The sequence below is a fragment of the Toxorhynchites rutilus genome, chromosome 3 (assembly GCF_029784135.1).
Source record: "Toxorhynchites rutilus septentrionalis strain SRP chromosome 3, ASM2978413v1, whole genome shotgun sequence".
NCBI lineage: Eukaryota > Metazoa > Arthropoda > Insecta > Diptera > Culicidae > Toxorhynchites > Toxorhynchites rutilus.
This window is the reverse complement of record NC_073746.1, coordinates 297,958,902-297,979,652: the sequence shown is the minus strand read 5'-3', so window position 1 is coordinate 297,979,652 and position 20,751 is coordinate 297,958,902. Positions and strand designations below refer to the sequence as shown.

Sequence of the window (20,751 nt, the reverse complement as noted above, 5' to 3'; positions counted from 1 at the left end):
CTTTCACCATCTAAAACACAAGTGACAAATATACTTGTTTTTCCCCGTGACGTGACAGTATCGTGATATTCATAATAACACCGAGTTCATCAAAGTTGTCACGGCGAATGAACTCTTCCGGATTCTACACACACGGTGGCAGACGTAATAACGTTGTATACAATTCACTTCGTTTTCACCGTGAAGTGACGTTCGTGATCAGGCCCATTGTTTTCAAAATATTTCATAGTGTTCACGTGGCTGTAATCTATACTCCCTCCTCCCTCACCATGGACTAACGTGGTCATTTTCGTAACCCCTACCTTCCATAAAGTTGTCCACGTGGGATGTGGACAACCTCAAAACGCATCCGAACCCGCGATGTAATATTTGTGACGCTTACCACTCGACCACGGGTACACCACGGGACCACGGGAAAATTTTCAAACTATCAATAGCTCTTTATGTTTTAAAAAATAAACAATTTATTAAAAAATGCTATAGATCCAAATCCAACTTTTTGATAAGAAAATGTTCTAACACTCCTATACCCGCGCGAAAAATCGTAATTTGTGTACTCTAGATTGTGCGCGTCTCTGTGATATTGCTATTGTGTTATTGGTATTTATTCAAACAAAAATATGATTAAGTGAAAAAACTGTGAAAAAACTCCATTTGTTCTTTAGCTTCATTCGGTTTTAATAGTCATTTAATTCAGCCACCTGATTGATGCTCGGTCTGTCAGACCTATACGCGAGTATAGGGAGGATAAAAGTTTCGTGAGCATTAAATTTGTTATGACACCCCTACTCGAACCTGTGAGTTACATTTGAATCCTACTCCAATTGGCAATACATTTTTCACGGTTCGTTTTTTGCTTTGTTGACATACTTATTCGCTTTGCAGAGCAGTTTTTTTATATTCGGGAAATTGATCTGAGATTTTAGACAAAATGTAGAGCTTTAAAACCGTGAACGATGGGTTTATATTGGTGCATAAACAATAAAAGAATAATCTTCGTTGGAACATACAGAACTAAACTGAAAAACTTATGGTTCGCGAAATTCATCTTTTTGCAACCTGCTCAAAATGGAACACGGCAAAAAGTTGCATGATTGGATGCACAGCTTCAGCGTTGGAGAAACCCGCAACCATAACGGATACACCATCTACAAAATTACGTCGATCGTAAGTCGAATCGATGGTTTCCAATCATTCGTCAAACTGTATTGAATATTTTTCTTAAAGGTTTTTCCTCGTTATCTGCCCGAGGCGCTATCCAGCGTGACGCTTTGGAAACGCTTCAGTGACGTCAAGAAGCTCTACAAAGATCTCGCTCGGAAGCACCGCGAACGGCACCTTACCGGGACAGTTCCTAAGTTGACGGATAAAACATTCTTCAAGCGATTCGATGCCAAGATAATCGAGGAGCGAAAAAATTACATCCTAAAGCTTCTGGAGTTCGCCAGCAAAGAACCCATCCTTTACCAGTCGCATGCGTTTGTGAAATTTTTCGAGAGGGGAATTTCTCCGGAGGGAAGTCCTGTTAAAGGCGGTAATATAGCAGCAATTTGCGAGGACCTGGCCATACCCATTCCACGGGAGATTGCGCTGGTGGATCCCACCCGTGATGAGGGTGACGGAGGTGTTGTGGAGGAATGCTGCGATGGGGTTGATGTTAGTACGACGGGGTCTGTGAGGACAGGAAACGGTTCGATGATAGACTCAGTACTATCTCAGTCTAGTGCTCTGTCCGTGCTGGAGTCACAAGAATTGGACGGAAATGGGATAGATGTAGTAGATCAGATGAACATTACGATGGATTATATCGTGGAAGCTGCAATACTTTTCAGCACAGCAGTTCAGGCCGAAGCAAGCGGGAATTTCAAAACTGCGTTTGAAGAGTACAAGGCTGGGATTGATATACTTCTTTCGGGGGCAAAGAGTGGGTGGTTAATTCAAAACATTTTTCAATAATAAACTGATTTTTTTTTCAGCCGACACAAATCCAGTTCGGAAGAAAATGGCCAAAGAAAAAACCAGTAAGTACGTTTTACGAGCAGAGGAAATCTACGAGAAGTATCTCCTGCATCAGGAGGACGGAGATGTTTTGCAATTTAGTCCAATTGCGCTCCCGAGCTCGCCGATTCAGCTACTTGAGCGCCCATTGAACTATTTATCCCGCTACAAAGTGGTGCAGGTGGTGGACGGTCGCTTGATGCAAGTTCAGGATTGCACCGATAAGAAATTCTACATTATGAAGGGAATCCGGAAGCCTCCGGGAGTTTCTTCGCAAGGGTTATTTTTTCCTTGTGATATTCCCTACATGGTTCCGTTGGTAGCCTATTTTCAATCCGATTCTAGTGTGTTTTTGCTTCTGAAGCTTGTGTGTGGTGGAAAGCTTTGGGATTACATTTGTAGCTATCGAAAAACAGATAAGATGATTGACATCGAAGGTTCTGTTGGTGAACAGGAAGATTTCGCCTCGGAAATTTGTCCAACTCTTGAATCGTCAAATGAATCTGACTGCAGCCAGACCGCCGTTTACGATTCTGGCTTCGTTGATCTCGTTAATGAGTGTAGTAGCAAGGCTGAACGGATGCTTCAAGGGCAACCAAGCGATGAGATTGAAGAGGCACAGGAGGCGGATTATATCGACGAAGTAGATTGCATCGATTCTGTGCTAGAGGAGGAGACCTTCTCGGATTACATTCCATCGTTCGAAGTTCTCTCGAAGGATATGGACGCTAGTGATCTCGTTAACTGCAGTCAACAACTGTTGAAGGCAGTCAACCAAACGCTCGAGCAATCTCAGCAGCAACCAGATCCGATCGAAAGACAATGCACGGAGAAAAGCAGGGAAGTGGCACAGACTGAAGAGCCAAAACGTCTTCAGATTGATTCTAGTCAATTTAAAACTTATGTAAACGAAAATATTGCGGGAGCCGATCCTCTTCCCGAAGGCTGTATTAAACGTTGGATCAGTGAACTTATCATTGCGGTGGATACTTTACATTCCAATGGAATCATTTGCGGGTGAGTATTTCCTTTTTTTTCAAATTGGAACAATTATAATTTTCCCCAAACATAAATTGAAGACGTTGTCGAAAAGTCACCCCTACAATAAAGTCAATCGATATGTTTCCAATCGTGACCATCCTTGGTCGTAACATCCAGCAGCAGTATGGATTCTATATTATTTCACGAATGTGATTTTCACTTTTTTTTCCAAAATATATATTTTTATCAATGACGTTAGCCTGACGAGGCCGGGAGTTCAATATTTTGACAATTTTTCTTAATATCTATGTTAGTAATATGTAACTGAGTATTCGCGGTTGGCTCGAGGTTAGTATTACAGTTTATTGTCATAATCGGAATGTTGTAGTCTCCAATGCACTGTACATGTGCCCGACACGGGATACTTCCTATTGGGATGCAGCTGACCATTAATCAGCAACGTCCCCAGGTCTGTACCTCATATATAGCGTGGTGCGTCTTCTCGACTCGAGGAATCCTGGATAGAATGGTCACTAGCCGGCTCAATCATCAGCTCGTGTAAAGTTGTCATGAGCGGTACAATCCTCAGCTCATAGTGAATGATCAGTGGGCTGCACAATCTTCGACCCGTGTCGCTAGTATCTGTAAAGAGTATGTGTATGAATTGCCGCGACTAAGTAAAAAGTTTATAGATCGGATAGAAGAGATACGATAGAGGGTGTGCTGACGAGGAATGTGAAAAAAATCGTTATAAGCAATTTTCCTTTCAAAAAGTGTGCCTTCTGAAGCGCCCACCTTAGCTAGCGAGTCTCCTTTCTCATTCCCCGGAATCGAGCAATGAGAGAGAACCCATGCTAAGGTAATCTTGAATAATTTTTCGACCAAAACACTCAATAGTTGTCTTATTCTTGTTAGAAAATAAGATGAGCGTTTATCAACCATCATTGAGCGGATTTCCTCTATTGAGCTGAGACTGTCTGAAAAAATAAATGGTCGATGGGCAGTGTTTAAATGATTCCTAGTGCGTAGTATATCGCACACATTTCAGCGACATACACGGAACAAGGATCTTTGAGTTTGAAAGAGGCACTGGAATTTTCATTGAAGATGCCGAAGCCAGTGGACCCGTTTATGAATGAACCGTCAGCAAAGAACATTTTATCAGATCTGAATTTCCCATATTTTTCCGGAAATGTCGACGGAATAACATTGGAGTGTAAATAATCTGGGATTGCATGGATTTTTTGTCGCATGAACAGGTCAAAAATGACAGAGGAATTGCAAAAGTATGGGAAGCAAACTTGGTTGGAGATGCCTGGTGAAGGGTGCAAATTGTGGGTAAGATACTCATGGTATAAAGACATAAAACTTGACTGAGGAGTCAGTTGGAGTAGATTTTCGAAGTTATCAATCACCAATGGATTCATGATCTTGTAACGGATGAGAAATCTGTAGGATAATTCTGTGAACCGAAGAGTAAGCGGGGGTACTCCTGCCAAGACTTCGAGACTCATCATATGTGTCGAATGCAAACACCCCATGGCTATACGAAAGCAACGATATTGTATATCTCCAGCTTAAGAATATGAATCCTGGCAGCTGATCGGAAGCAAAAACTGACATATTTTAACACTGAAAATATCGTTGTTTTATACAACTGAATGAGGTCTCCTGGATGGGCACCCCACCATGTTCCGGTTATTTTTTTTTCCAAAATATATATTTTTATCAAGGCTCATATGGCGTTAGCCTCACGGGGCCGGGAGTTCAATACTTTGACAATTTTTCTTATTATCTATGTTAGTAATATGTAACCGATTACTCGCGGTTGGCTGTTCCGGTTATTGTTTGGAGGAAATTGATTCTTTGCTGGCATTTCTGTTTCAGATACGCAATGTGTCTCCCCCAGGTACATTTAGAATCAAAATATACACCCAGGTATTCGAAAAACATACAGCGCCTAATCGTGATACAGCGCCGGATAGGTGAAGCTGGAATTGGGCGGGTTCGTGCTTCCTAGAAAATACGACCATTTCGGTTTTCTCCGTAGAGAATTCGATACCCAGCTTGAGAGCCCACGTGAATAGGTTGTTCAGGGTATCTTGCAAAGAATTTTGCAGGACGACGGGATTAACACCCGTAATGGAAATAACTCCATCGTCTGCAAGTTGTCTCAACGTGCAATCTCTAGTTAGACAATCATCTATATCATTGACGTAAAAACTGTACAAGAGGGGGCTTAGGCAGGAGCCTTGTGGTAGGCCCATAAAACTGTATCGAGAAGATTTCAAGCTGCCATGATTGAAAAACATGTGCTTTTCTGAGAGTAAATTGTACAGGAAATTATTCAGAATTGGCGAAAGTCCACGATTATGAAGTTTCTCTGAGAGAATTTCCATGGAAACTGAATCAAATGCCCCTTTGATATCGAGAAAAACGGAAGCCATTTGTTGTTTGCGAGCAAATGCGATTTGGATTTCAGAAGATAGCAGCGCGAGACAATCATTCATCCCTTTACCTCGGCGGAAGTCAAACTGCGTATTTGATAGCAAATTGTTCGTTTCGACCCACTTGTCCAAACGAAGTAGAATCATTTTCTCTAACAATTTACGAATACAGGATAACATTGCAATCGGCCTATACGAATTGTGATCGCAAGCCGGCTTGTTGGATTTTCGTATGGCTATCACTCTCACTTGTCTCCAGTCATGTGGGACAATATTCAGCCCCAGAAACTTGTTGAACAAGTTCAGCAAACGCTGTTTTGCCAAGTCGGGAAGATTCTTCAACAATTTGAATTTAATCTTGTCCGACCCGGGAGCTGAATTGTTACACGAGAGAATTCCACCATCGAAAAATTCTCATAATCGCTTTGAGGCGATATGTCGCGTACGACGTTTTGTGCAGGAACGGAGTCTGGGCAAACCTTCCGTGCAAAGTTAAAAATCCAACGGTCAGAGTATTCCTCACTTTCATTTGTATGGTTCCAGCCACGCATTCTCCTAGCCTTATTCCAAAGAGTGCTCATAGCGGTCTCCCTCGACAAACCATTGACGAAATTCCGCCAATATGCACGCTTTTTTGCTTTAATCAAACCTTTTAGTTTGGCTCCTAGAGCTTGGTACTTTCGAAACCATTCCACTAATCCAGTTTTCCTGAATTTTTTGAAAGCGGATGATTTTTCAAGGTAGACCTTTGAACACTCCTTGTCCCACCAAAGTGATGGAGGACGACGTCGGGAAGTGGTAGCAGGAACACGTTTCTTTTGAGTTTGAAGTGCGCTTTCGTAAATCAAACTCGATATAAAGTTATACTCTTCGAGTGGAGGAAGTTCATGCATTGAAACAATTGTTTCAGATATTATTTCTGCAAATTTTTTTCCAGTCAACATTTTTCTTGAGGTCATACGCAATATCGGCTGACTCACGAGAACCTGATTCATTGGCGATCGATAGAATTATTGGCAGGTGATCACTACCGTGGGGATCTTGGATTACCTTCCACATGCAATCCAGGGATAACGAAGAAGAGCTAAGTGATATGTCTAGCATGCTTGCCCATGCAGGAGGAGTTGCTTCCCCAGTATTCAAAATTGTCAATTTGAAGTTGTCGCACAGATCATAAATCAAAGTGGCACGCTTGTCATCATAGAGTGATCCCCATGCTGTTCCATGGGAGTTGAAATCACCTAAGATTAGCCGCGGCTCCGGTAATGCCTCGATGATATCACAAAACTGATGGCGGCTTACCGTAGTCCTGGGAGGAATATATTATATATCAAAGCAATGCAGAGGTCTTTGCCATTGATTTGTGTCTGGCAAGCGACAACTTCAATGCCTGTCATCGATGGGAGAGTGACTCTATAGAAGGAGAGACATTTTTTAATCCCCAATAGTACGCCACCAAACGAGTCATTTCGATCGAGGCGAATAATGTAGAAATCGTGGAAATTCAGCTTGTCGGCTGAAGAAAGCCATGTTTCACAGAGGGAAAATACATCACAGTTAGAACTATGAACTAAAAATTTAAATTGATCTAGTTTAGGGATGATGCTTCTGCAATTCCACTGTATTACAGTGGTCAAATCCTTCACCTCTTGCACTGAATTAGGCATCGAGGGAAATGAACGCTGCTAAAAAACCACATTTTTCTTTCAAAAATGTTCTCACAATCGGAAGCAAACATAATACTATGCTTTTAAGAGGGTCATTTATATTTAAAGCATTTAAAATGTTGTCCACCAGGTCAGAAAGTGCAACCAAACAAGTTAGGTCAGAAAGTGCAAGCGATCGAGGCAACAGCCACAATCTGGCGAAAATGGAACAGACGGGTTGTGTGCTGCTCCGGGAAGTGCTGAGGACCCCTGGTGCGTAGAAGAACCGCGTAAACCAGGATGTACTTGCTTCGGTTTATTCTCAGCACGTTAGATTTGAGGTTTCATTCCAACTTGGGAAGTTTTGGTCTTCTTTCTGGGGAGTAATGGAAAAGAAGTAATTTTTCTTTTCCTGAATGCACCCTGCGATGTACCGGAACTTCCTGCATTGGGAGCGTCAGCAACAAGCTCGTCGTTCTGCAGAATCGATTAGGGATTGTCCTGAGCCGTTGGAACGGAACTCTCAAGCATTTCTGCATAAGTCCGCTTGGAACGTTCCTTAAAGGAACGCTTGATTTTTTCCCCTCGTTGTTTGTACACCGGGCATTGAGTAAGATCATGAGGAGTCCCGCCGCAATGAAGACACTTGCGCTCTTTCGGGCAAGGATTCTCATCATGGCTCTCTCCACAATCTGCGCAACGTTTTTTGTTGCAACAATAGGCGGCCGTGTGACCGAGTTGCATACATTTGTTGCATTTCATTACCCGGGGTACAAACAACCGAACAGGTAAACGAAGTGCACCTATTGCAACGAAATTTGGAAGAGCGGAACCCTCAAAAGTCACACGAAAAGAGTTTTTTCGATTGAGAACTCTTTTGTCATTTTTATGTGATACAGATTTCAGTCGATCGCATGCAAGAATCTTCTTAGTTTTTAGTGAGAAGTTCTTGAGTATCTCTTTTCGGATCGAACCCTTTTTATGTATAACACCGTCTATTTCAACGTCGCAACAGGGTACGTAAACGCGATACTCAATCGCAAAGAGATCACAGCGCGTTATTTTTTTCGCTTGTGTCCTGCTGGAGACGACAACTCGTAATTTGTCTGGCCTCATCCGAGTAACCTCGGTAACATTGATTATATGTGTTTTTCTTTAAGGAAAATCTAGTTGCGTAAAAATACCCTAAATCGGACAAACCAAAATTATTTACCCTATAAGGCGTCGTGCACAAATTACGTAACGCTAAAAATGAGGTTTTTGGACCCCTTCCCCCCTATGTAACAAAAAGTAACACAAGACGAACCCTCTCCCCCTCATGTTACGTAACGCTAATCTATACACAAATTCAAAGTCGTTTGAAAATTTTTAGCTTTTTTAAGTAATGAGAATATCAACGTAAAAAAATTAGACATCTGCCCAAGTCGGTATCAAATGTTTAGACGAAAATTCTTTATATGCGAGTAGTGACTTCGGAAGAACTTTCGACAAGTTCATAGAATTTCGAACAAATGGAAAATTGTTCGAAATGGAAAATTAATGCTCAATGCTCAGAAGACCATGAACTGGTAGAAATTGATGTTGATTTACACAAAAAAACTGCTCCTTCGTTCAATGCGGCAGTTCCTGCCGTTATATTTCACTACCTGCAAAAGGTCTTGGGATGTCTTTACGTGACGAGCAAACAACTCGACTTGATATTGTACTAATTCCGCTTCGTCGATTTGGAAGTTTTCGGACTTAATAGGGGACAGTCGGGTAAGACGGACACCACTGTAATATTAATAAATTACATTTTTATTTTAAATTTCAATGATATACAAACTTGCAAACAAAAAAACAAAAAAACAGAGAGTCTACAGAGAGCAGCTCGATGTAAATTTTCGTCTGCAGAAGATAAGGTTCTTGAAAAATTTCTCTATTGAAAGAAAAATTTTAACGCTTTCGCGTGAGTTCTGTTACAATACTAAAAAATTTATTCAAAAGTTTCACAATATATACATGGTTCCTTAAACTAAGATTGACGAGGAACATCTCCTCTCTCTCTCTTGAAAACCGATAACATATCGGTTTCGTTTAGATCATCTACCTTCCTTGTCCCTTCTTCTAGCGTATGGTAACGTGCAGTCTGAGACGGCTGCACTACCCTAAGAAAATACCTTAAGTTTATAGCACCTCGTCGGTGCGCCTATCTTATTCTTGGATTTCCCCTTTCCATCCTTCGCTCTAAATAACATCCTTTTATTTTATTACACCCTGCTGGTGTATCTGGCTGAGCGCAGCTAGGGATGGAAAAGGGTAATAAAAATGCATCCTAAATGATGCATGCATTAAATTTTTTACCGGACGCTATTTAAATATTCGTCCATTCTGAATTTATGACCGGCAATAATTTCGAACTACAAGCGTTTTCTAGCCTAACAAAACACTTGAGCTCTTACATCTTTTAATTGCCTTACATTGGTCCTTTCTAAACGTTTCTATACCTCGCTTGGAGGTCTTTTCTAAATATAATCTCAAATATTGCTTATCTTATGGATCTGTAACTCGATCCGCGATAAGCCTCAGCTGTCCGTAACATTCCGGACTCCGTAAATCTACTACATAGATTTACTCAATTATAGACAACTATCACGGTTTAAAATAATAGGAATATTTCTTGATTCTTCCTGAACTCTATTTAGCCGTATCATGTCTAATAACGAAGGCGGATCATCATTTCTTCTATTATTTTGTCTATTACTTCTTCTCTTTAATTTTATGTATACGTAAATTCCTACTATTATAATCATTGAAATAACAGTTATGGTACCTCCAAATGTATATACGTGTTTCTTTTTTATAAAATCGTCTTCAGGTATTACTGTATCCTTTATATCTACCTTTTCATATGGATTTCTACTCGAGATAGTTGTATTCAAATTTTCATTTATGTTTGGTTTTTCTAGTACATATGGTAGTTTCTGAATAGGTTTAAAAAATATTCTAGCTTCCCCGTTATGTCCAGATATTTGGGCATAACGAATAGTTTTTTCTGTTAGGATCTTACAATCTGGGAACAGTTCTATGATCGCGTTCTTATAAGGCGGTGACATGGCTACATTATTACAATGGATTATTATCTTGCTAGGGTCGCTCGTTGTGTACAATATAGAGTTGATCTTATTCAATTTTGTTAACATGGTGTATGGTTCTTCCATCATCTTTGTTGAGCATTTTTGTTTTATCGTTTCATGAAGTAATGCTCCAGCTATGCAATCTGGAACTCTGGTTAATTCTGGCTGATTTACCACATAATGACTTTCATTAAGCTTTATTAAATTTCCATCTGGGTAAAAAAATTCATGTTTATTATTAATTGCTATTACATGGTGATCTATTTTTATAACACTTCCATTTTCAGGAATAGGGATTACATTGAATACTTCGAAGTTTTCCTTATTAATAATTACATTTTCCATTATTATATTTACTGTTCCATTTTCAATTTTAATGTTGTATTTAACTGCAAGTGGGTCTCTAAGGATTGAGTATCCTTCTGGTAATTGCTTCTTTATATTTTGAATTGCCTTTTGCATTTCATTTTCGGCTAAAGGGTGAGTCTTAATTATCCTGTATTTTCGAGTTATGCCATCAATCAATTGCAAAGCTAACGTTGTGGTCTCAAAACATTTTCTTGCGAATATATTAGTTCTTTCTTCGGAATACTTTCCCTTCAAAGATAACATTCCTTCATTTAGTCTACGAATTCTTACGCTTAATTCATCTCCCATATTTTTGCTTCTTTGATTCAATAGTCTCATGGTTTGTGAGATATCATGAAGTTTTTGCTCTTCGTGAATACGCAAAGACTGTACTTCGTCTTCCACATCATTACTCCCAAATAACAGATCTTTCAAAAACCCAAGTATTCCACGACTCCTTTTTGATCGTGATAAAAAATTTATTTCTTGTTTTGCATTGTTACATTGTCGTTCTATCGACATTACAAGTTCTGTCAAAGCGCTGTCTTGAGTTACATTCCCCATGAACTTCAAGGTTCTTTCTAAGTTCGAATGAATAGAGTCTAGCATAGAAATATCGTCGTTAGGAATTAAGTTGGATACAATATTTGTCCTCCAAATTCCTCGCCTTACTATACATGACCCAACATGATCAAACATTAAACCCCCTTCCTCAATAGGCTGGATGTTGACGGCATTTGTCAAATTTACCAGTACTAGAATTGCCATTGCGGTTACGATAGCCTTTTGTATCGTGCCGGTATATGGTCTTATTTTACCTATGACTTTCTTTTTTGTTTGTGGCTTCGGTTTCAACTTTGACGCCAGCTCTTTTACATGCTCGATGTTAACCGTTTTTCTTACTCCCCATTCTTGAGGATTTCGCGGTCCCTTAATTTCCTCTTTACTCCCTGGGGCACTTTTAATTACTCCAACAAAGTTAAGAGGTGGTGAGGAAATAGTGGTATCTTTTGAGCTCTCGATTTCATTGTTCTTACTTACATCTAATACTGCTAATTTTACAGCTGGTCTAGTAATTTCACCTTTAATTGTTTCCACGGTAGCGGATCTAACTTGCCCATCCATATTAGTTGTTGTTCTTATCACCTTGCCCTTATGCCATTTACCTTTCTTTTCTTCATCGGCAAAAACCACGATATCCCCTACCTTTATAGGTTTAGTCTTCTCCAACCATTTATTTCTTTTAGTTAGGGTTGGGAGGTATTCTTTTATCCACCGATTCCAATATCCCTTAACAATTGATTGCGCTCTTTTCCAGTGTTGACGAGTTGCTTCTGCTTTGGAAACGTCGTCGATCGTAATGACAGCTTCACCAGCGCAACCTAACAGAAAGTGATTAGGAGTTAAAACCTCATCGTCTTCTGTATCTAAAGGAATATGCGTTAACGGGCGATTGTTAATGAGGAATTCAACTTCGGTTAGTATGGTTCTAAGTTCATACTCTGGTATGGTTTCTTGTTTTTGAGGTAAAAGGCTTTTAACTTCTCTCACCATTCTTTCCCATACTCCACCGAAATGCGGTGAAGCGGGAGGATTAAAATGCCATTTGACTCCGTCGTCTGATAGCCTTCTAAGAATTTTCTCAAATTCGTTTCTTGCTCCAATGAAATTAGTTCCATTGTCGCTGAACAACTCTTGCACTTTACCTCTACGATATTGTAAATTTCGGAAACATATAATAAAAGAGTCTGAGCTCATATCTTGTGCTAATTCGAGATGTACTGCTCTTGTTGTCATACAAGTAAACAAACATCCCCAACGTTTTTCAGTGCGTCTTCCAATAGACACGCCATAAGGGCCGAAATAATCTGTGCCTGTATACGTGAATGGCTTACAATATGGTGTAGTTCTAGAACGTGGTAGGGCTGCCATCATTGGAGGAATTGGCTCCGCAGACATATTTTTACAAAATTGGCACTTCCTTCTAACTGTCTTAATAGCAACTCTGATGTTTGTTATCCAGAATTTTTGTCGCACTGCCGCTATGGCAGTCTCCAGGTTTTTATGTCGATATTTTTCGTGATAATGACGTAATATCAAAGTGCTCACATAATGCTTGTAGGACAGAATGATAGGTGTTCTGGCTGAAGTTGGTAAACAGTTAGCGTTCTCAATACGTCCCTTTGATCTCATTATTCCATCCGTGCAAATTTCCGGGCTAAGTGCTCGAATTTCACTTCCCTTATGAATTTTCATTTTATTTTGTAAGAGTTCCATTTCTTTGGGATATGACTCCCATTGAGCCTTATATATTAAAACGAGCTCAGCATAATCCAGGTCCTCCTTGTCAATATTTTTATTGAAGCTTTGGTTCCTGCATTTTGATTTCAGCCAATCGATATATTTGAATGCAATTGCAACAGAACGCTTCAATCTCACAAAATCCGAACACCAATTTATGTGAATGCTTTTCAGACCACTAAACTCTTTCGATTGAATAGTGTGCAGTGGTCTTAATTCTTCGTCAGTGTCGCTTCTCTGAACTTCATTTGGCCAGTTTTCTTCATTATCATATAAGAACTGTGGGCCTGTAAACCAGATTGAATTACTATTTGATAATTTCGTAGCTTCATCCGCTGGATTATTCCTACTATTCACCCATTTCCACTGGTTTACGTATGTGGTTTCTAATATTTCTCCTATCCGTAAGGCAACAAACTGTTTGTACTTGCGTGGTTCTGAACGAATCCATGCTAATACAGTTTTGGAATCTGACCAAAATACTACTCTATCTATTGATAGACGTAGCTCGTTTTTTACTGTCTTAGCCAATCTGCTTCCTAATACAGCGGCTTGTAATTCGAGTCGTGGTATGGAAAGCATTTTAGTTGGTGCGACTCTTGCCTTGGCAGCCACGATATTGACATCAATGTGTGACTCATATACACTCCTTAAGTATACTGCTGCTGCATAAGCATTCTCAGATGCATCAACGAAGACATGTAGTTCTCGTTCTTTTGGGTGAGAAGAATTGGCATATGAACGTGGTATTCTTATTGCTCTTGCTTCTTCCAGTTTTGTGTGCCAGTTCTCCCATTTTTTCTTTAGTGCTGGGTTTAATTGTTCATCCCATGTTATTCCACTTTTCCAGAGCTCCTGCATTAGAATTCGAGATTGAATTGTTATATGTGATAATAAACCAAGTGGATCGTAAACACTCATGCTTTGTGAAAGCAGTTTTCGTTTCGTAAACTCCTGTGTAACAGGAATATCCACCTTGTAGCGAATAAAATCCTTTTTTGTATCCCAATACACTCCGAGTACTTTTTCATATGATTCCTCAAATTTTCCTAATAAGTCTTCTTTAACTTCCGTTCTATTTTCTTCCGGGATTTGTCCCAATAGCTCATTACTGTTGGATATAAAATTTCTGATATTGAAGTGCCCATATTTGTGAATGGTAATAACTTCGTTCACAATTTTTGAGGCATTTTCTAAATCGTCGAAACTATCTAGGTAGTCATCCACGTAATGGTTGTTTTGAATGGCCTCTACTGCCTGAAGATGACTTTCTCTGAATTTCTCAGCATTTGTGTTTTTAACAAACTGTGCGCATGCGGGCGAGCAGGTAGCTCCAAAGGTCATCACTTGCATCACATACACGTCGGGATCTTCGTCAAAGTTTTCCCTAAATAAAAACCTTTGGGCATTTTGATCTTCCTTTCTTATTTTAACTTGATGAAACATTTCTTTGATGTCTCCAGTTATCGCAAATTTTCCTTCTCTAAATCGTATTAACACTCCAAATAGCGACGTCGTTGCATCCGGGCCTTGTAATAAATTCGTGTTTAGGGACTCTCCCTTAACCTTAGCAGCGGCATCAAAAACAAGCCGTGGCTTTATGGGCTGTTTATTTAGGTTCACAACTGTAAAGTGCGGTAAGTAAAATATTTTTGGATCACGTTGCTGCTGTTCTGTGGGAGTGAGTTTTCTAGCGTATCCCTTGGTTTCATATTCCTTTATTTTCTCAACATACCATTTACGTAGACATTGATTTTTACGCATTTTTGATTCTTGACCACGTAGTCTGTTCATGGCTGATTGATAGCTATGCGGAAATTGTACATCCTCCTGTTTCCAAAGCAGCCCAATTTCATAACTTCCTTCTTCATATTTCAAAGTGGAATTCATGATATCAATCGATCTTTTTTCATCGTTAGACATCAAGGTTTTTACAGGTACTTTTATCCCGAAATCTTCTAGGCTAAAATAATTTTCCATCATTTTATTGAAATAATCTGATGAATCAATTTCGTCGTTCATCAGCACGTGTCCTTTCAATTTTTTATGTTCGTTAGTTTGCCCGAACAAAACCCATCCGAGTTTAGTGTTCTGTGCGACTGGTTCATTAAATTTACCTGATCGCGTCTCCCTACCGCTTATCAAAAACGAATGCGGTAAACCTAACAGTATTTTTGGCATAGCATTTTCATATCCTTCGAGAGTTATATCTTCTAAGTGATTGTATTCTCGTCGTAATTCATGAATATTCATTGACTGTGAGGGAAGAGATAATTCCGACACAGTCCTCAAATTATGTATGTTATAACGTTGATTATTGCATCCTTGTATACTTAGGGAAATTTCTTCACTATCTAGTTCTTGCTGAGTTTCGCCATTAGTCCAAACCAGCGTTAAGGGGTTGTTACGCCCTTGTGTTCCAAGTTTATTTTTAATATCAGCGTGAATCAAACTTACTGATGACCCAGGGTCTAAAAATGCGAAAGTTTTAATTTCCTTTTTTCCGCAGCCCAATGTAACTGGAAGGATTTGATACAGTATTTTGTTCTCTTTATTTACATGACAATTAACGCTTTCTGTATTATTAAGGTTAGCATCTCTCTGAGTTGCTCTATGCAGTAATGCGTGGTGTCTAAGTTTGCATCCATCGATTCCACAAGGCTTTGCGATCCTGCAATCTTTTGCCATGTGGTTTGTATAATTACAACATGCTAAACATAGCCTGTGTTTAAAAATAAAATCACTCCTTTGTTGAACGTTCATATTTTTAAAAATTGAACATTCTGATGTCTTATGCTCGTTTCGGCATGCGAAACACTTTGGTAGGCGCTTCGGCCTATATTTTTGTTCCTTTACAGCATGTGTATTCAGATATCCGCTCTTATGAGGTTTTTCTTTCCTCTCCGACTGTAGCATCGTGGCCAACTCTTCTTGAGGTTTTAACCAATTATAAAGGTCCTCTAGCGTCGGTATAAATGGATCAATTATATCTCTTGTTTTCTTTGTATCAGCTACAAACTTGATCCATTGATGATGCAAGTCGTTTGGAAGTTTTAAAACTAAATCACGAATCAATCTAGGATCATTGAGATATTCATCGTGTTTTAGTATTTTTATATTTGTCACGAAACAATCAAGCGATGTTACAAAATCAATCATTGTTTGGGGTGATCCAAAATGTGGATTCCTCGCATTTAGCATTTCCTTCAATAAATTCGAATAAATGGTTTCGGGATTTCCGAACCGTAGATTTAGTTTTTCCATTATTTTTGGAACATTAGCTTTATCGATTAAAAGAGCGCTCACTAATTTCAGCGCGTCTCCTTTGAGATATTTCTGTAAACGATTTATATTTTCTAAATCGGAAAAGTTTCCTTGAAGGGTAGTTTCTTCGAACGTTATTTTAAATCTAGGCCATATCTTATATGACCCATCAAAATAGGGGAGGTCTAAGAGAGATTGCCGGTGTAACAGTCTATTTGAATCAGGGGTTTCTTCTCTACCCTCGTTCTTAATTTTAAGAGTTTCTACTAGAGCCCGCATAGATTCTCTATGGATATTCATCATCTCTTCTATTGGTGTTGGTTGTGTTTTTTGAAGTCTTAACAATTCGTTCTCTATGGTCTTGCATTTGGGGCATATCCATCTTTCTGTTTGTTTAGGTTTTTTATTTAGGCCTGCGCATGTCAAATGGAACCATCGGTCACATTCATCGCACGCGACTAAATCGTCCCTAGAATCAGGCTCATTGCACAAGCGGCAATTGCCATTCTTATTCCTAATGAATTGATAAGACATGACTAAACTAAAATGGAAAAATCACACCTTTTTTGTTGATCCGGTCCTATCTCCGTCTTTCCGTGTTGGTGCTTGGGCGATTCTCTCCTTGTCCTGGGAGGCCTTCTGGCTCGGATGTTGTTGTCACCTCTGGTGGTGCTACTGCTGGTGCTGCTGCGTCTACTGCTGCTTAAGGTTTTTGCTGGTTAATTCACTTATATTTGTCTCCGTTTGAAAGGAACACTTTTGGCATCCACTGCCGGTTTCTTAATCAATTCACAATGTTTATTTCGGTTGAAAGAAACACTTTTGGCATCCACTGCCGATTGAAGAGTTCGCAAATTATCTTTGAAAAAGACTTTTTATTCGCGATTAACACTGTTGGCATCCACTGCCGATGAATAGTTCGCGAATTAACTTTGAAAAAGACTTTTTATTCGCGATTAACACTGTTGGCATCCACTGCCGATAAATTTTCGCGAATTATCACTTCTCGCATCCACTGCTGAGAAGAGTTCGCGAGTTAACTTTGAAAAAGACTTTTTATTCGCGATTAACACTGTTGGCATCCACTGCCGATAAATTTTCGCGAATTATCACTTCTCGCATCCACTGCCGAGAAGAGTTTCACTTTTGGCATCCACTGCTATTTGAAGAGTTCGCGAATTAACTTTGAAAAAGACTTTTTATTCGCGATTAACACTGTTGGCATCCACTGCCGATAAATTTTCGCGAATTATCACTTCTCGCATCCACTGCCGAGAAGAGTTTCACTTTTGGCATCCACTGCTATTTGAAGAGTTCGCGAATTAACTTTGAAAAAGACTTTTTATTCGCGATTAACACTGTTGGCATCCACTGCCGATAAATTTTCGCGAATTATCACTTCTCGCATCCACTGTCGAGAAGAGTTCGCGAGTTTCACTTTTTTCCACTTTGGAAATCTTCACTGCTCCTCTCTGGAGCCACCATGAAAAATTTCTCTATTGAAAGAAAAATTTTAACGCTTTCGCGTGAGTTCTGTTACAATACTAAAAAATTTATTCAAAAGTTTCACAATATATACATGGTTCCTTAAACTAAGATTGACGAGGAACATCTCCTCTCTCTCTCTTGAAAACCGATAACATATCGGTTTCGTTTAGATCATCTACCTTCCTTGTCCCTTCTTCTAGCGTATGGTAACGTGCAGTCTGAGACGGCTGCACTACCCTAAGAAAATACCTTAAGTTTATAGCACCTCGTCGGTGCGCCTATCTTATTCTTGGATTTCCCCTTTCCATCCTTCGCTCTAAATAACATCCTTTTATTTTATTACACCCTGCTGGTGTATCTGGCTGAGCGCAGCTAGGGATGGAAAAGGGTAATAAAAATGCATCCTAAATGATGCATGCATTAAATTTTTTACCGGACGCTATTTAAATATTCGTCCATTCTGAATTTATGACCGGCAATAATTTCGAACTACAAGCGTTTTCTAGCCTAACAAAACACTTGAGCTCTTACATCTTTTAATTGCCTTACATTGGTCCTTTCTAAACGTTTCTATACCTCGCTTGGAGGTCTTTTCTAAATATAATCTCAAATATTGCTTATCTTATGGATCTGTAACTCGATCCGCGATAAGCCTCAGCTGTCCGTAACAGTTCTCATTGTTATCGAGTAATTTTTTGGGGTATTTTTCGTTACATGAGTGTTTTACCATCACTTCTCTTCCAATTTATCGAATCAGCGGTGAAGTTTTATCATTTTTACTCCAGAAATATTTATGAAAACAAAATACTAATCAAGTCGGGTAAGACGGACAATCCACCGATTAAAGACGAACATTTCGTTTTTGAAACAAATTGATTATCTCCTTCTTTGTTTAACAGATGCCCACTAACTACGTTTGCAAGTGCAACCAGATATCATGGATGAATACGAGCGGTTTTTAAAACGTAATCCGAATTTGTCATTCCGAATGCTGGAAGCTATTTTGGACATGGAAAAATGATACAAATTGCAAGCCTTTTAGGTGATTTTAGTCTACCTTTTTTGTTCGATCATTTTGAAGGCCTATTTGAAGACCACCAAAACTTATCAAGTACATAAACTTGAATTTTCAGATCTGGTCATCTTTCCCACCCCAGGTGTCCATCTTTCCCGCCAAGTATCCGTCTTCCCCGACTCAATCTTATTTTTTTATTTTGCCAAATTTCTGCCTCAAAGACAAATTTTATTGTAAAAAGTGACCTAGACTATCAATTTGTGGTGAGATAGCTATATATTTTTTGTGAGGTTCACGAAAAAATCAACGTTTACTTAAGGTATCCGTCTTTACCATCCTTCCCCATATATTCTGCTTTGACGGGATATCCATCGATCGCTAGGTTATTCCACAAATCAGCTAACGATTCCCCTGCATACTAAAAATGTTTTATTTCCAATTCCGGGTCCCTTGTTTCGAGTTTTTATTCAAGTGAGATCCCTCATGGTCACGAGGACGTATTTAACCTGCCCGAAAAAGAGAGACAATTCAACTCAGTTGAATGCACTACGTGCTGGAGAATTTGTAGCGCCTAATATTGCATTAAAATTCAATTGATTAAAATAATAGATCGAAAATACACATTATAATTCACACATTCACAATTTATAGGAAATTATTGACGGAAAACTATTTCGGAGTGGTTTCGAAACAGCACTTTTAGATCACTAAACCGCCCGTCTTGCGACTCTTCGGTAGATTAACGCAATATTCGAGATGCATTAAGCAGTGCCTGCTCACTGCCCATTACAATACGTGCTTTATTATCTTGGCTCAGGAAACACACCTCTTTTGGTCTCAGAATCGAAGCTAGGGGCGCGTGAATTTATTCAGGAATAAAAATGGAATTTTGTTACGTAACGATCACGACTATCACATTAAGTAACGATACCTCGATGACCCCCCCCCCCCGCTCCCCACTACTCGCGTTACGGTAATTTGTGCACGACGCCTAATAACAAAATAGAGCTAACGAGCAAAACTCTTATCGACTCGATTTCTATAATAGGTCCCTAACTATGTTTTCGTCAAAGCAGCAAATTAGCTTTGTACAGCATTTATTGGAGTTTTCAAAATAACTTTTTGATACTATCATAATTTATTAAATTATTCATCAACAAACACGAAGGGGTATTTTATCATTTTTCATTGAGTTAGTTAATAGAAAATTGTGTTGGTCTCCGAAGGTTTGAAAAAGGAGCGAAAAATCTTTTTTTTTATTTTTCTCGGTTTTTTTGCCTTTTACATCTCTACACACACTCAGATAAAAATGTGTTCGTAAAAAATTTCAAAACTTGAATGTTGAAGCTTTAAAATGTTGTCAAAACCAACCAAAAATTTCGACTTCGTACTCAGTTCCTCTATTTTTATATATATTCGAGTGTATATCCGCATGTAATACAAAACTATCCGAAACATATTCATGGAGAAAAGAAAATCTAGCAGTAATAGAGTGAATCATCCGCAGGGACCTCACAATGGACAACCTTCTGCTTGGCTCAGATGGGCAGCTCATGCTGACGTACTTCTATCGGAAGGAAAATTTTCTCAGTGTATCATTCCCAACCATGGAACTGCGCCAAGGAGCTGTCCAACGGCTCTACGTTGCACCGGAGCGCCCCCTAGAACCTAAATCCGACTTCTGGTCGGTTGGGGTGCTTCTGTTCGAAATGCTAACCAGGAAAAGCTTCGTTTCGTGCCATCCAGCGGGTGTGTTTTGCTACCACGAGGTGCAATATCCGGAGGATGCCCAAGTTTCTGACGAAGCAAAAGAATTGCTGGATGGGGTACGACATGCGATAAAGTAGCTACAAATTAAAATATTATTTCTATCCTTTTTCCAGCTGCTGCAACCTCTGCCAGAGAATCGAATTGACTTCAAATGGATCATTGCGAGACCGTTTTTTCATACCATCGATTGGAGTGACGTGAAACAAAGAGGCCAAACATGAGCGCAATAGAATTGGAATTAAAAGTACTAAGTGGAGTGAACAAATCAATGTGGTGCAAATATAACCCCAACAATAAGACTAGCGAATGGAATAACCGATTACTATACGTGTTTTTGTGAAAGACAATTTAGTGTTATAAATATTTATATAAACAAC

General features: G+C 39.3%; 1 protein-coding gene across 1 annotated transcript; it reads left to right on the top strand.

Annotated features, from left to right (window-relative positions):
• The first annotated feature begins 839 nt into the window (after nt 1-839).
• On the top strand, nt 840-20,742 carry LOC129777039 (ribosomal protein S6 kinase delta-1). Its single transcript, XM_055783088.1, has 5 exons — nt 840-1,167; nt 1,228-1,924; nt 1,977-3,015; nt 20,112-20,430; nt 20,488-20,742. The coding sequence occupies exons 1-5, from the start codon at nt 1,069-1,071 to the stop codon at nt 20,593-20,595; spliced, it is 2,262 nt and encodes a 753-aa protein (XP_055639063.1). The 5' UTR covers nt 840-1,068; the 3' UTR covers nt 20,596-20,742.
• The last annotated feature ends 9 nt before the right edge of the window (nt 20,743-20,751 follow it).